Source organism: Octodon degus, unplaced genomic scaffold (assembly GCF_000260255.1).
Source record: "Octodon degus isolate 3935 unplaced genomic scaffold, OctDeg1.0 scaffold00026, whole genome shotgun sequence".
Lineage (NCBI taxonomy): Eukaryota > Metazoa > Chordata > Mammalia > Rodentia > Octodontidae > Octodon > Octodon degus.
This window is the reverse complement of record NW_004524602.1, coordinates 546,677-560,382: the sequence shown is the minus strand read 5'-3', so window position 1 is coordinate 560,382 and position 13,706 is coordinate 546,677. Positions and strand designations below refer to the sequence as shown.

At 44.8% G+C, this 13,706-nt stretch overlaps 1 protein-coding gene across 4 annotated transcripts in view; it reads right to left on the bottom strand.

The window, feature by feature from the left end:
* Hykk (hydroxylysine kinase) overlaps positions 1-13,278 on the bottom strand; it is a 22,403-nt gene extending 9,125 nt beyond the window's left edge. For 3 of the 4 annotated variants that reach the window (XM_004628883.2, XM_023712462.1, XM_023712463.1), the window contains exons 1-3: positions 13,033-13,278; positions 5,121-5,471; positions 3,425-3,564 (exon numbers count right to left, since the gene is read on the bottom strand). In XM_004628883.2, coding sequence (XP_004628940.1) covers positions 3,425-3,564; positions 5,121-5,466 — 486 coding nt within the window. In that variant the 5' untranslated portion in view covers positions 5,467-5,471; positions 13,033-13,278. Of the gene's footprint in view, positions 1-3,424; positions 3,565-5,120; positions 5,472-11,994; positions 12,076-13,032 lie in introns of those variants that run through there. The other variant, XM_023712461.1, reaches the window with a different exon arrangement.
* Positions 13,279-13,706: the final 428 nt, after the last annotated feature.

Here is a 13,706-nt window from a genome sequence, read left to right as displayed (position 1 = left end):
TATATATATATGTTAAGATAGTTATACTACCAATTTCTCTAAGTTCATTGAATAGAAAGGTTTGTGCTAATATTGTTCGGGCAATTAAACATTGATAACTACATTAAAGATAACAACACACAATGTATTAACCATTGCTACCCTCCTAGTATCATGTTTTGAAATTTTATTTTTCTCTTTAAAATTAAAAAAAAAAATTCTAGGTCTTTCTTGGGTATTTTGTTGGCGCCGTTTATGAGGAACCTTTCCAGGGAAGAAGCTTTTCCCCTTAGTCAGAAAGCTCTGTGTCCTTCCTTTCACTGAGCTAAAAAGGAAAGAGAAATCTGTCTCTCCTCCCTGTTCTTCTTCTTTTTTTTTTTTTTTTTTTTTTTTTGGTGGGGATTGAACTCAGGCCGTTGCGCTTATAAGGCAAGTGCTTATTCTACTGAGCTATCTCCCTGGCCCCAAACCTGTCTCTCCGATGGCATCTACATCACTGACTCCATCTGGACCCAGAGCTGCTTTCCTCCCATGTGACTGACTTCCAGGGCTTTCTGTTTGAACAACTGAATGACTGGTCATTTTGTTTGTTTGGTTTGGTTTGATTTTTGAAGGGTCTCCCTGTGTAGCCCAGACTGGCCCTGAACTTACAGCAATCCTCCTGTTCCAGCCTCCTGAGTGCTGGGATTACGGGTGTGTGCCACCACACCCAGGCTCAAGATCTTCAACAACAGCACTCCTGCTCCCTCTGCATCTTTGAGTTCCTCCTCATGTTCCTCATGCTCCTTCTTGCCTCCATTTTTTCAGTCTCTTTACTGTCTGGTGTGTTAGATGCTACAGAGGATTGCAAAAATACTCTGCAGAGTTAGAACCTCAAACCCTGCTCAGGGGCGTGACTTCAGGGAGTGGGACTGTAACTAGGAAGAGAGAAATGGTAGAGAGAGAACATTTTTATTTTATACATTTCAGTTCTTTTTGATATTTTTACTATGTATATATGTAGCTCTTATTTTATATATATGTATATATATATAAATTTATATATATATATACAAAAATTTTTTAAAAATATTTATAAAAAATTATATATATATATATATATATATATATATATATAATTTAGTACAGGGTCTACAGGATCTCACTACACAGATTGGACTCATAGTTATTCTCCTGATTTCAGCCTCCTAAGCACTGGGATTATAGGCATGCGCCACTATGCCCAGTCTCAATTGCTGTCTCAGTGCACCCTGGGGGTGAGGCTGGCATGGCAGGCCAGGGTTATTTTATATTTTAAGACAAGGTCTAACTATGTAGCTCAGGCTGGTCTTCAAGTCTCTATGTAGCCCTTGAACTCGAGGTGATCCCTCTCTTCAGCCTCCTGAGTGTTGAGATTACAGGGATGGGCCACCATGACCTGCTACTCTTATTTTTAAATAAAGGTAAACTAGAACAGTATGGTTGGGTTTCCAGTGGAAAGGCCTTGGGGCCTCCTACATAGTGGCATTCTTGTCCAATGCCTCAAGGAGAACACCTCTGCTGTGACAGGCAGCTATGGTGAGAACTCAAGGCTTAGTCGGCAGTCCCAGGTTCCAACAGGCTCTGCCATCCACATGCAGGCCAAGAACGCTTTGGGTCTTGGCCTCCTTAGGGGTTATACCAAGGCATCTATCACTCGTGGAATAGGTCAGAGAGGACATAAAGACTTAACACACTGTGTGGGTACTTAATGAATGTGTGTTGGATTCACCTGACTCCTCTGTTCTTTCTTTCCTCAGGCTTCTTGCAGGCCAGCCTGACTTCCTGACAGTATCACCAGAGCTCTTACAGATAGTCAACACTAGCAGCACCCCCCAACCCCACTTCCACACAGAGCACATGTCTTCCCCCAGGGCCAAACTCTGACCATACCACACTCACAAGCCAGTCCTGCATTCTCAGTGACTTCCCTCTGTGGACCAAGTGGGGAAGGAGTGTGAGGGAGAGTAATGGCAGTGTATCTTTTACAGTACTAAGTTTAAAAAATTAAAACATTCACTATAGTCTTTCATTGCATCTCACACTACACATGAAATAATATATAATTAGGGAGACTGATAATATATATTCTATAAACCCTAATCATTAAAACAATAAAACAATGAGTTGAGCCAATAAAAGCCATGATCTGTTGCTGGAGCCCTCAAACAGCTGTCCCTTGACTGCTGAGTTAGGTTTCTGGTACCCTCATACCAACTTCTGGTCTGGCACTGCCCATCCACCCACCCTGTTGGCCCCTGAGTGACAGGAAGTGGAGTCCACTAAGGAACCATCCAGGGCCCCAAGCACCATCTGACACAAGCCCAAACTCCTCACGGTCACATGTGGCCTGGGTTTTATTTATTTATTTATTTATTTATTTTTTGCGGAACCGGGGATTGAACTCAGATCCTTGCGTTTGCCAGTCAAGTGTTTATCTTTCTGAGCCATCTCCCCGGCCCCGTGGCCTGGATTTTATAACCTGACTCCACCTTACATCTTCAATTTGACCCCTGCCCCTCTCTACAGTTCCCACACTCCAGCCACAGCAAGTGTGACCACAGGTTCTGGAACATGGAAGTGGTACTGCCGTGATTTCCGTGTATTTTTCCCTGCAGCAGCGAGGCCTTTCCTCCCTTCTGTTTACCTACTGCACTTCCAACTCAACTACCCCTCAGATGTGACTTGCTTCACAAAGCCCTCTTCTGCGGGTATTGAACACTGCCGAGCACCCAGGATAAAAGATGTATAAAGGAAACACAAAGTATTTCAAGAAGCTCCTCAGGAGGCACACCCAACCGGAAGCATCGACCTGAACTGGGATGCCAGGACCATGTGTGCTGGCCTCGTGAACACGCTTCCTGCCTTACACCATGCGGCTGTGCCAGCTGCCACAGGATTAGCCCTGTTACTCACATTGGCTGATGGGGTAACCCTAGAAAGATTCAAGCAGAGGCCTGGCAAGAGCAAACACTGTCCAACTGGGACAAAAATATAGTTAACACAAGTCTTCTTCCTCCTTCATTTTTCCATACTGGCAATTGAAGCCGGGGTACTGTACCTGCCAAAGGTGCCCCTGAGCTATACTCTGAACCCCGCTAATCGGTTTATGGCGTAGCTACAGCAGACTATGCCTCATGTGAATGAAAACTTCAGGTTCCAATTTGTGAGTAGAAACTATTTTTCATGACAGATACAAAGAAGATTTCGAGTTTCTAAAACTTAGGTAACCTTGCAAACCAACCTATGAGTAAAGCACAGACTGGGGCAGGAGACTTGCTGTCCTAAAACACATTACCAGCAGCTCATTTCCTTCTCCTCGTATGTTAGGAAACACCATATGTAGGAAAAGCATCTGCTCCTGATGTTACTCCAAATATCAGATGCACAAAAATCCCTTACAAACAAAATAAAACCCAACTCTTACCTCCAGTGTCTTATCCAACTTGGCAGCCAGCCTTCCAATTTCATATAACAGCTGGGGGCTGATGGGAATCTGCGCTACGGGGCAGCCCGGAAGGAACGTCAGCAGCCTCAGCAAGTGGCTTCTGGTTCCCGAGCCGGTATCTAGATGGGTACAATGATACATGGCATTCTCAACTATTCTCTAAAAAGAGAAACAAAACAATCTGAAAACTATCCTGCCTTTGTCATCACTATTAAAATTAGAAGAGGAAAAAAATGGGCATACCAAAAACTACTCTGTAAGCCTGTAATCCCAGTACTCAGGAGGCTGAGGCAAGAGGATCGCTGTGAATTCAAGACCAGTCCGATCTACAAAGTGAGCTCAAGGCCAGCCTGAACTACATAGTGAGACCCTGTCTCAAAAAGATCAAAAATCAATCAATCAACCAAAATACAAAAACTACTCTGCAGCACTGTATGAAGCAGGGCTGAGCTGATGAACAGGCAACAAATCTCAAGAACGCTGTACCTGCCATTTACAGCCAACAAAGTACAGGCCCAGCTCCTTGGGCCTCAGTTCTAAAGGGAAATTTCTACTATAGCAGACAAATCCCTCAGACGCACAGTCTTTAATAAGTCTATGCTTGAAAGAAATGACTATTCCAGCTGGGCATGGTGTTGCACACACTTAATCTCAGTACTCAGGAGGCTGAGGCAAGAGAACTCCAAGTCTGAGGCCAGCCTGGACTACATAGTGAGTCTGAGGTCAGCTTGAGCTACACAGTGGGACCCTGTCTCAAGAAACCTAAATAAATAAAGCTTCCCTGGGGTAAACTGAAGTACAACCTGTATGTGTGAGACAGGACATCTGTTCGTCAGAGACTACATTGGGCTCAGCTACTTGGACTCATGCAAAATAAAAATGGATGGACAGCAACCAGGTATGATGGCACACACCTGTAATCCCAACTCTTGGGAGGCTGAAGCAGGAGGATCACCATGAGTTCAAGGCCAGCCTGAGCTAGACGGAGTTCAAAACCAGCCCAAAATACATAGCAAGACTCCGTGTCAAGCCCCTCTCCTCGTGGATGGACAATGGAGAAAAAAGACAATCAAGATTTCAAACTTCAAAAAATTCCAAAATGCAGATTTCAAGCTGCCCCTTGCTGGATTAGGTACATTTTAGCATTAGTCCCTGAGAGGTTAGGGGGACCAAACCTCACATTTGAGAACAGCTTGGGAATGAAGTGGGTGCCCAACGACCGAGTTAGATCTACAATTTCTCACATCTGGTCTTGTGTTCACTCTTTCTCCTATAGCCTAGTGCCAGAATCTATAGCTATTCTTATGGATGGAGATGTTTAATTGAAAATGTTTAATTGGGGTCAGGGTTAGGCTCCGTGGTGGTGCCCCTGCATGTGAAAGCCCCTAGGTTCAACTCAGCACTGAAAAGAAAAGTGGGGAGGGGTGGATTATATTTCTGGTTAAATAAGAACAAAAATATTCTCCCCATCAGAGATTTCTAAGCAGAAAAGTTACCCAATGCCAGCTCCAACCACTTCCAAACCAGAGGCCCAATCTCCATGTTGGTGATGGGTGACTTTTCCAAAATACTGGGAAAATAATGCAGCTCCGCCTGGAATGGCGAGCTTATGCTCAACACTGCATTTCCACTTGGAGCCCCAGTGCAGGAGTGCGGGAGAATCGGCGTGTCTCACCTATGGACACCAGAGAGGTCAAGTTATCCTCTTTGGTGTGGCACAGGGACGCGGTTGGAAACCCAGCTGCCTTCAGAAACGTGATGACACCGTTCTGCACTTCAATAAGGTCTGGGTTTTTGCTGGTCTCAGTGTTGCTTATTTTGAGAACGCATTCAGTGGGGTCATCCGCAGCATCTTCAGTTCTTGAGATGTGAACGTGAAAGTTTTGGTCATCATAGCTCGGAAGTGGCTGGATCTTTGACACTTTGAACCCAAACACTGATTCCACCAACGCAGAGGCCTGGGCCTCTGTGAAAGCAGGTTTGGTCAGAGCCTGTGTTTGCTGACTGGCTCCACTCGCCATTGGGTCTGAGGAACAAGCAAGCAGAAAGGGGACACAGAGGGGAGACTTACTTCAATGCTTTCCGCAGACAGCCCAAGAATGTTGCTTTAACTTGGTTCAATATTTCTTTTGATTATTTTTACTCATAAAGCTAAACAAATCAAATCAGAGATCAAGAAGTGCTGGGGCCACGCCAGGTATGGTGGCGCATGCCTATAATCCCCACCCTTGGAAGGCTGAGGCAGGACGATTGCCAAAATTTGAGTGAGTTCAAAGTCAGTCTGGACTACACTGTACTAAGAGCCTGTCTCAAACCTACTTATCCTCACCACCATACCCCCAAAAGAGGTTGGGGGACAGGAGTACAGCTGTGTGTTTGACCAGTAGACAGGAGAAACTGTGTTTGACCCTACCACCACAAAAAAAGAAAGTAGTTATTTTGGTAGGGGACTAAAAATCCTTATATAATACCATGAATCATATTAAAACTTATCTCCTAACCTGAAGACCAAGTCCTAGGAGAAAGCACAGGCCAGGAAAGCACACTGGGGTCACTGAACCCAATTCTGCCCCTCCTCTCGGCCTTTACAGGGAAGTTCAGGCGCTAGGAATTAAATGACCAAAGTACCCTTCCAGCAAGACCTGGTTCTTGAGGCTCCTAAGCCATGGTCATGTCCTTTCATCCTCTTACCACCAGTCCTGGGTTAAAAAGACAAATCTAAATATGGCAATGTTTTCTAGTGAATTTTGCTAAATTATACAGATCCCATTTGGCTTATCCCACGTACTTCAAATTATGAAGGCGTGGACAAGTAAGGCCTGTGTTCTGCAACCATTAAAAAGCCACTGTAACAACAAAAACATTTAAAGAAGCTAGGCGTGGTGGTGCATGCCTGTAATCCCAATCCTTGGGGAGGCCAAGGCAGGCAGATGGCCCAGTATGAGTCCAGCCTGGGCAATTTAGCAACTTAGTGAGACCTTACCTAAAATAAAAAATAAAAAAGGCTGTGGATATAGCTCAGTATAAAGGCTTTCTTTTCATTTTTAAAAAAATCAACCAATCAGAGGAACTACCCATTTGGGCCCCCCTCCTGTCCCTCTCTGAAACAGGAGCTTTCTTTCCCTCAATAAATATATTCTGCTCATAACCTCCGTTTATTCCTAAAATTCATTCTTCAGCTTTAGAGAACACAAACTAGTACAGGTCAGGTCAAGAGATTGTTTTTCCCTATGTCATTTGGAAGTTCCTTATATGGTTTGGAGGTCACCCACCCGAGATCAGTTTTTCTCCTGTATCATTTTGGAGGTTCCCACCAAGATCACTGGATGGAGAGGACTAGAGAAATGAGGGAAGGAAGAATTTATAGGGAAAATGTTCCTGGAAGAAGGAACAGCAAGTACAAATGCTCTGGAGCTGGTGAACATGTCATGTAACTTTTATATATCAATAAGGCCACTGTCGTTGGGAGTCAGCAGAGCTGGATCACAGACAGCAAGGAGGAAAGTATGCATTTATGTACAAGGCATAAGGGGTTTTTAGGCACAATAACTGAAATACAATTGTAAGAGTCACAAATGTGAAGTTACAGAAAGGGACCTGCAGGGATTAAACTCAGGCATTGGTGCTTTGCAAGCAAGCATTTATTCCACTGAGCCATCCTCCCGGCCAAGTTAACAACTTCTGTCCTCACCAGTCTTACGGAAAACCCACTAGTATTATGGACTATGGGACTATATTGGAATATTTTGCTGAATTCACGTGCCTACAATATTTAAATGACAATGGAATACCCTTCTCTGACAAAACTAAACAAAAAAGGGGGATGCAAATGAAGGACCATTTTGTATCTGTATGTTCAAAATAGTTAAGATAGATACACAGCTGCATTCTCTCGGATCACTGACTAGAGATTTGTTCTAATAGTATTTGTGGACAGAATATCATGTCTGCATCTTGTAAAATGAATAACCACTAAGACAACAATATGCAATGTATTAATTACCGAAACTGTGCTAGGAATGGGTTGTGGAACTGTCTCATTGTTATTTGTTTCTCAATAAAATTATTTTTTTTTAAAAAATCAACCAATCAATAAAAAGAAAAGGACTCAACATGCTGATATAAAGCAGTAGGCAACAAACTTGTGGGATGCTGAAGAAAACCTTGAATTAACTAAGTTCAAATCTGGAATGACTGGATTCTCACTGCATTGACCAGATTTACCATAAACAATACATTTTCTGCTGCACAGAGGGACAGGGGCTTAAAATAAATCTACCAGCAGTTACAAAAACTTAAGTTAGATCTTCAGTTTGCAACCTACAAATTTGTAGGGTATCTGTTGGTCTCTTGATGTGATCTGTTGTACCCTGGGGAGAAGGGGCAGCGGGAATAAGGAAAAGATAGACCAGAAGACAAGAGCTGGGTCAGGTGGTAGCCCATCTGCCTGGTAGGTGAGAAGACCCCAGAACAACAATAAGGGCCTTCTTTCTTTATACCTTTATGAAGTTGCAAGACACAAATTTGCCTGGTGACTAATAGCCCACAATGTCCAGGCAAAATGTTTTTCTCAAGACTGAGGTAGCTTGACTGCCGTAGGCAATGAGGCCTCATCCTACACTCCCACACAGGAACAATTTCAGCTTCAGCGGCTCCCAATACAAATTTAATACCTGCCAAAACCATGTGGCAGACAGTGGAAGGGACAGAATGATGGCTGCTGAAGGAAGATGGATTTCAAACCGGCTTTTGAGTCCACTGGGAGAGACAGAGAGGGAAGCCCGCTTTCATCCCTGTGGGAGTTACACTTTGGCTCCGCACGCCTGGCCTGTTTCTTGGGCACCCAGGAAATGTAGGGCCTAAGTATCCTTCAGGAACCAAATCCCTAAGGTTTTTACAATTTTACATTCTTCTTTTCTCAAATAGTTTTCTTTTGATCTTTCTTTCATACCAAGTTGTATATGACTTACAATATCTTGGGGTGAGTTGTCTTTTAGGGTATGATTTTGGTCTTTGTTCAGGAGTGTAGTTTTTTTTTTTTTTTTTAACTCCCCCCACCTTTCTTTCCTTTCTCTTCTCATTTCCCTTCTCATCTGAACATTTTTTTTCCATTTTCTGATGTTTTTGTTTTTGAGACACATTCAGGCTAGCCTTGAACTCACAATGCAGCCTCAGCCTCCCAAGTGCTGGGATAACAGGTATATGCCCTGCACCCGACTGGATATAGTTACATCAAACATATCTTAGCCAGGTATGTTTGATGCATGCCTGTAGTCCCAGCATTCTGGGTCTGAGGCAGGGAGACTGCAATCTGGAGTCCAGCCTGGGCAATTTAAGAGACTTAGTAAAATCCTGTCTCACAGTAAGAATTAAAAATTGGCCCAGGATGTAGCTCAGTATGAAGAGCCTGGGTCCAACCCTAGTACCATCCCACTAAAATAAATCTCTGCAGGGTACAGTGGTGCACATCTGTAATCCCAGCACTTGGCAGGCTCAGGTAGTGTAGCGTGAAAAATTTAAAACTACAGCTTCCTAATTGGGCTGTCAGACTCAGTTGGCCTTGACTACCCAGCTGCAACTCAGAGACAATGGACTCAGCTCTATCCAGATGCACAACAGCCTACACAAATACTTTGTTTTGCTGGTCTGCCTCAAGGCACAAGTCAACCCTATCATGCTCCTACTAAATTCTGCCCTCTTGACCTGGAGCTGGACTCCCCCCTACCCCAGACCCTCCTGCTCCATAATAAATAGCTCCCTTTAATTAAACTTGCCCTGGACACACGTGCCTGACAACATATGACTAAATATATCGAACCAATTATAGACTAACATACTCTTTATCAGCAGGAAATAAAAATATTGTTTTATTTCCTGCTTATAAAAAGTATGTGCATTGCTGTTTTACTTTAAGCCAATACTAATGTTTTCAGGGAGAGATCCCACATTGGCCTGCTGATTAAGAATAAATAAATAAATAAATAATCCCAGGATAAGGTCAAAAGATCAGGGAACTAAAGTATTATGTGAATTCACCAGAAAGATACACAGATTGCTTGTATATACATTATTTTTAATGGAACTAGGGGGATGGTCTACTTTTAAAGCATAAACCACTGTCTCTAATGTTTTTAATCTGAGAAGGTATGCATTTTTTTGTTGTGTGTGTGACCCACCAGCCCTCCCTGGGGGCAGGGCTGGCATGTGGTGCTAGGGATCGAACCACAGTCCCTGTACTTGCCTAAACTTGCCTAAGCAGGTGCTTTAGATCGCTGAGCTATCTCACCCAGCCCCAAGGTGTGCATTTGAAGTGAAATAAACATCTTTATAAAGTTAAAAAAAAAAAGTTGCCTTCCTACTCCCTGGTGCAAAGTGTTTTCCATCCAGCTTGCTACAGTGTCTGCAACAGTAGGAGAATCAAAAATTCTAGGCCACCCAGGGCTGACTAGCAGTGTAGGAAGACCCTGTCTCAAAATAACTAAATAAACAGGCTGGGCATGATGGTACACGCCTGTAAGCCCAACACTCAAGGCTGAAGGGGGAGGATCACTGTAAGTTGAAAGGCCACTTTGGGCTCCACAATGAGTTCATGCCCAGGCCAGTCTGAACTATACAATGAGACTCTCATTTCTTCAAAGAAATCAAAACCAAACCAAAATCCCAAAATAAGAACAAAAAAACTAAAGGACTGGGGAATGTAGCTTAGGGTAGCCTATGTTCAAATGTCAGTGTCACAGAAGGAGTAAAAAGGAAGCAAGTGAGCAAGCAAGCAAGCAGAACAGCTGGGGCTCCTTGCAGGAAGGCATCAAAAGGGAACTTTTTTTTAAAAAAATGTTTTATTTATTTATGTGTGTGTGTGTGTGTGTGTGTGTGGCCAGCTCAGCCCACCAGGGGGCGAGGCTGGCTGGCATGTGGTGCTGGGGGATTGAACTGCAGTCCCTGTGCTGTTTTGCTAAGCTTGATCTAAGTAGGTGCTTTAGACCACTGAGCCATCTCACCAGCCCCCCCCCCTTTTTTTTTTGACAGAGTATTACTAGGTATCCCAGGCAGCTTGCAATCTTTGTGTCTCAGCCTCCCACGCAGAGGGAACTTTTTGTGAGTAAATTGTTCCATGTCTTAATCATTTTTGGCAGTCTTGGGAGGCCAAATGCACATCTGTGAGGCAGGCATTCTACTCCTCAATCACATCCCCAGCCCTGTATCTTGTTAAGGCTTTCATTGCATGGGTGCATACATTTGCCAAAACCTAGTTTAACAACAGCTAGGCATGGTGATGCATGCCTGTAATCCCAGCACCCAAAGCTGAGGCAGGAGGATCAAGTTTGAGATCAGCCTGGGATACAAAGTGAGCTCATCCTGAACTGCACAGCAAGACCCTGTCTCAAAAAGACAAAAAACCAAACTCCCTCCCCTAAAAACCTAGCTTAAAACTGAAGTGAATGTAACATCTGTCCATCTCAATGAATGTAAATTTTACTTTTAAAAGAATAAATGTCCTAGTGAAAGACAAGCCAGGACAAGGAGGGCAGGTTTCAGAATGTCTCAGAGCATGTGCATCATAGCCAGGCCTGCTACTATCCAGTCATCCCAGTCCGGTCACAGGAAGACCACCTACTCTGCTAAGGGAAAGGAACTCCAGAGGTATCTGGGCTCTTTTCTCTGCATTAGCTCCAAGACTACTCAGTCTGACAATTCAAATGACAATAAGGGTAAAAGCCCCCAATGTCACCAATCCCCAGGGCCTTTCCTTATCTGTCCCCCCGAAGCCATCCCTCTGACCAAACAGCACCGAACCACTGCACACCTGAATCACATCTCTTGTTTACCACAGGATTTCCTTTTAGAAGGAAATAAAGCTGTTGAGATTTGGTCCATTAAAGACCTTATAACAAAGCCTACATGTGATTTCAAAATTTTTTTGCACCTGAACCTTTTGGGATCCAACATATGCTGCATTGTTTTTCTGAGTTTAAGACTTTAAAGGATATGTAAACATTCTTCTGGAGACAAACACTGGTGTAAGGCTGGATTCTGAGTGTAATAGGAACGGCAATGTTAACTACACAGTGAAATGCTGGAGTAATTTTCCAATTCCCAAAGTGTTAAGGATGTCGCAGTAACTCTGAATTTAATATGAATTATAAATTTTTCTTATTGTTTTTGCGTACTGAGAATTGAACTCGGGACCTCGCACTTGCCAGGCAGGAGCTGCATCCCTGCATATCCCTGGCCCTAAATTATAAATTCTTGAATCTGAAAGGCAGCTGAGAAAGGCCAGCTCTCTACTGCTCCAGCAAATGCTTCTGTAACATCTGCGAAGGGGGCTTTTAGACATCTCTCTGAAGAAGGCTGGGTTGTAAAGCAGTGTGAGGCATTGCTGGCAGGGCTGGTGCACTAAGAAGTCCTATTCCAGACCCAGGTCTCCCACCTGACCTTCGAATTGCAGACTTTTAAAAGAGCTGAACTTGAGGCTGGGGAGATGGTTCCGCAAAATAAAATAAAATAAAATAAAACAAAATAGCTGGACTGGATTGCCCCAGAAAATCTACTATGCTGAAATTCTTTCGCTCTGAGTTTGCCTTTTTTCTTCCTGCAGGAAGGACTCCAAATCTTGGAAGAAACGGCACAGATTTCCCTCTGTGCCTGAAAGTAAACAAAAATAGAAAGAAACGTGCTTGCTACAGACATTTCCCTCACTAAAGCTGTCCCGCATGTGGGAGAAGGGGAATCCAAGCCCTAAGCGAGGGCTGTTGATCTTCAGTTTACTGGGTGCCTGGAGAAAGCACATTCAGGAAACCTGAAGGTCTGTACCAGAATCTCACACTTTCTGTCCCAGAAACAGAAGGCTGGGCCTTAAACGCTGCCCTTTGCACAAGGTTACTTGAGACTAGAAACAGGAATCAGCCTTGATTCCTCTTTCTCCCTGAAGGGAGTAACAAAGTCCTATAACCTTTGCCTCAACCATTCTTTCCAGTCTCCCTTTCTCCAGCAAACTTCTGTCCTTCCAGGGTTGGAGATTAGGGGATGGCGTCTCAGCACCCTGCTGGTGCCTTAGTGAATAGTAAATACTGAACCAGGTTTGCCTTCACTCCAAAGGAGATAACGTCGGGAACCTGGAATGTAATTTGCAAACAGTAATAATGCACGACTGGATGCAGCAGGCGCTTGATGTTCAGTGAAAGACAAAAAGCTGTGAACCAGCAGGATTCCTAGGGGTTGCTGACCAAAACAGCAGGAAAATAAGTGGCTAGGAAGAGGGCACACAGGTCAGGTTCATAGTTAGGATATTAATGAGGACAGGGGATGTGCAGAAATGGTTCCCTCAGTGCACTTTTCTGTCACTCTTCATGCCCGGGCTCGGGAGAGGGGCATCCTGGCATCTCAGCCCGGGTGAAAACAGGAGAGGGGACCGCGCATCCCCCTCAAGGCTACCGTAATTAGGACAAGATCACAGGCAGGATCCCCACCCCAGATGGCACCCCCATGCCCTAGGGCGTCTCAGACCCGGCCCGGCCCAGCCCACCTCAGCCTGGCCTCTGCACCCTTCTCTGCTCACTGCACAATCAATCCCACGTCGTCGAGCTCACCCTCGTTACTCTCGCGGCCCAGCCGGAGGACAGTCCCGGGAAACGGACCCCGAGCTGCAGCAGCTGGGTCCGCCCCTTCAGCACCCGCGTGACCGACTCCTGACTGGCTATTCCCACTCCTCGCTGCCCAGTCAGCGCAGACTACTAGAAGGCGTGGCTCGGCCAGGCTCCCTAGACTTTGCCCAGCCAACGGGCCTCTGAACAGGAAATTGGAGATCCGGCTTGTGATTGCCTAGCGTTCTTCAATTCTGGCGCCTTCACGTTAAGTCCAGCCTTTCCTTTAAAAAAAAAAACAAGGTGCTTTACATAACTAGAACTCGTTTCTGATTGGCTCTCCAAGGCCCCACCCGATGTGAGTAGCCATTCAGCAGGAGCTAGGTCCCTATAAGGCACCTCAGTTCCGCCCCATCCACGTGATCGCGAGGTTGCTTGGACAATTTCTGAGAAGTCCAAGTCCCAAGTCATCCAGTCCAACGCTTGTTTTCTTTACTCACCCTCTTTCCCACCACTTGCTGGAAGCGTGTAAGTTAAGAGTGCCTTTTCCAAAAGGTGGCCTGAGGGAGGCATGAGCCCCTCCTGGCCATCATGTCCAGAATCGGCCTGGCCACCTCTCCCAGGTGTTGGATCTGGAAATGTTTTTTTCCAAGAAGACACCTGCCCTTCCTGCAGAGTTA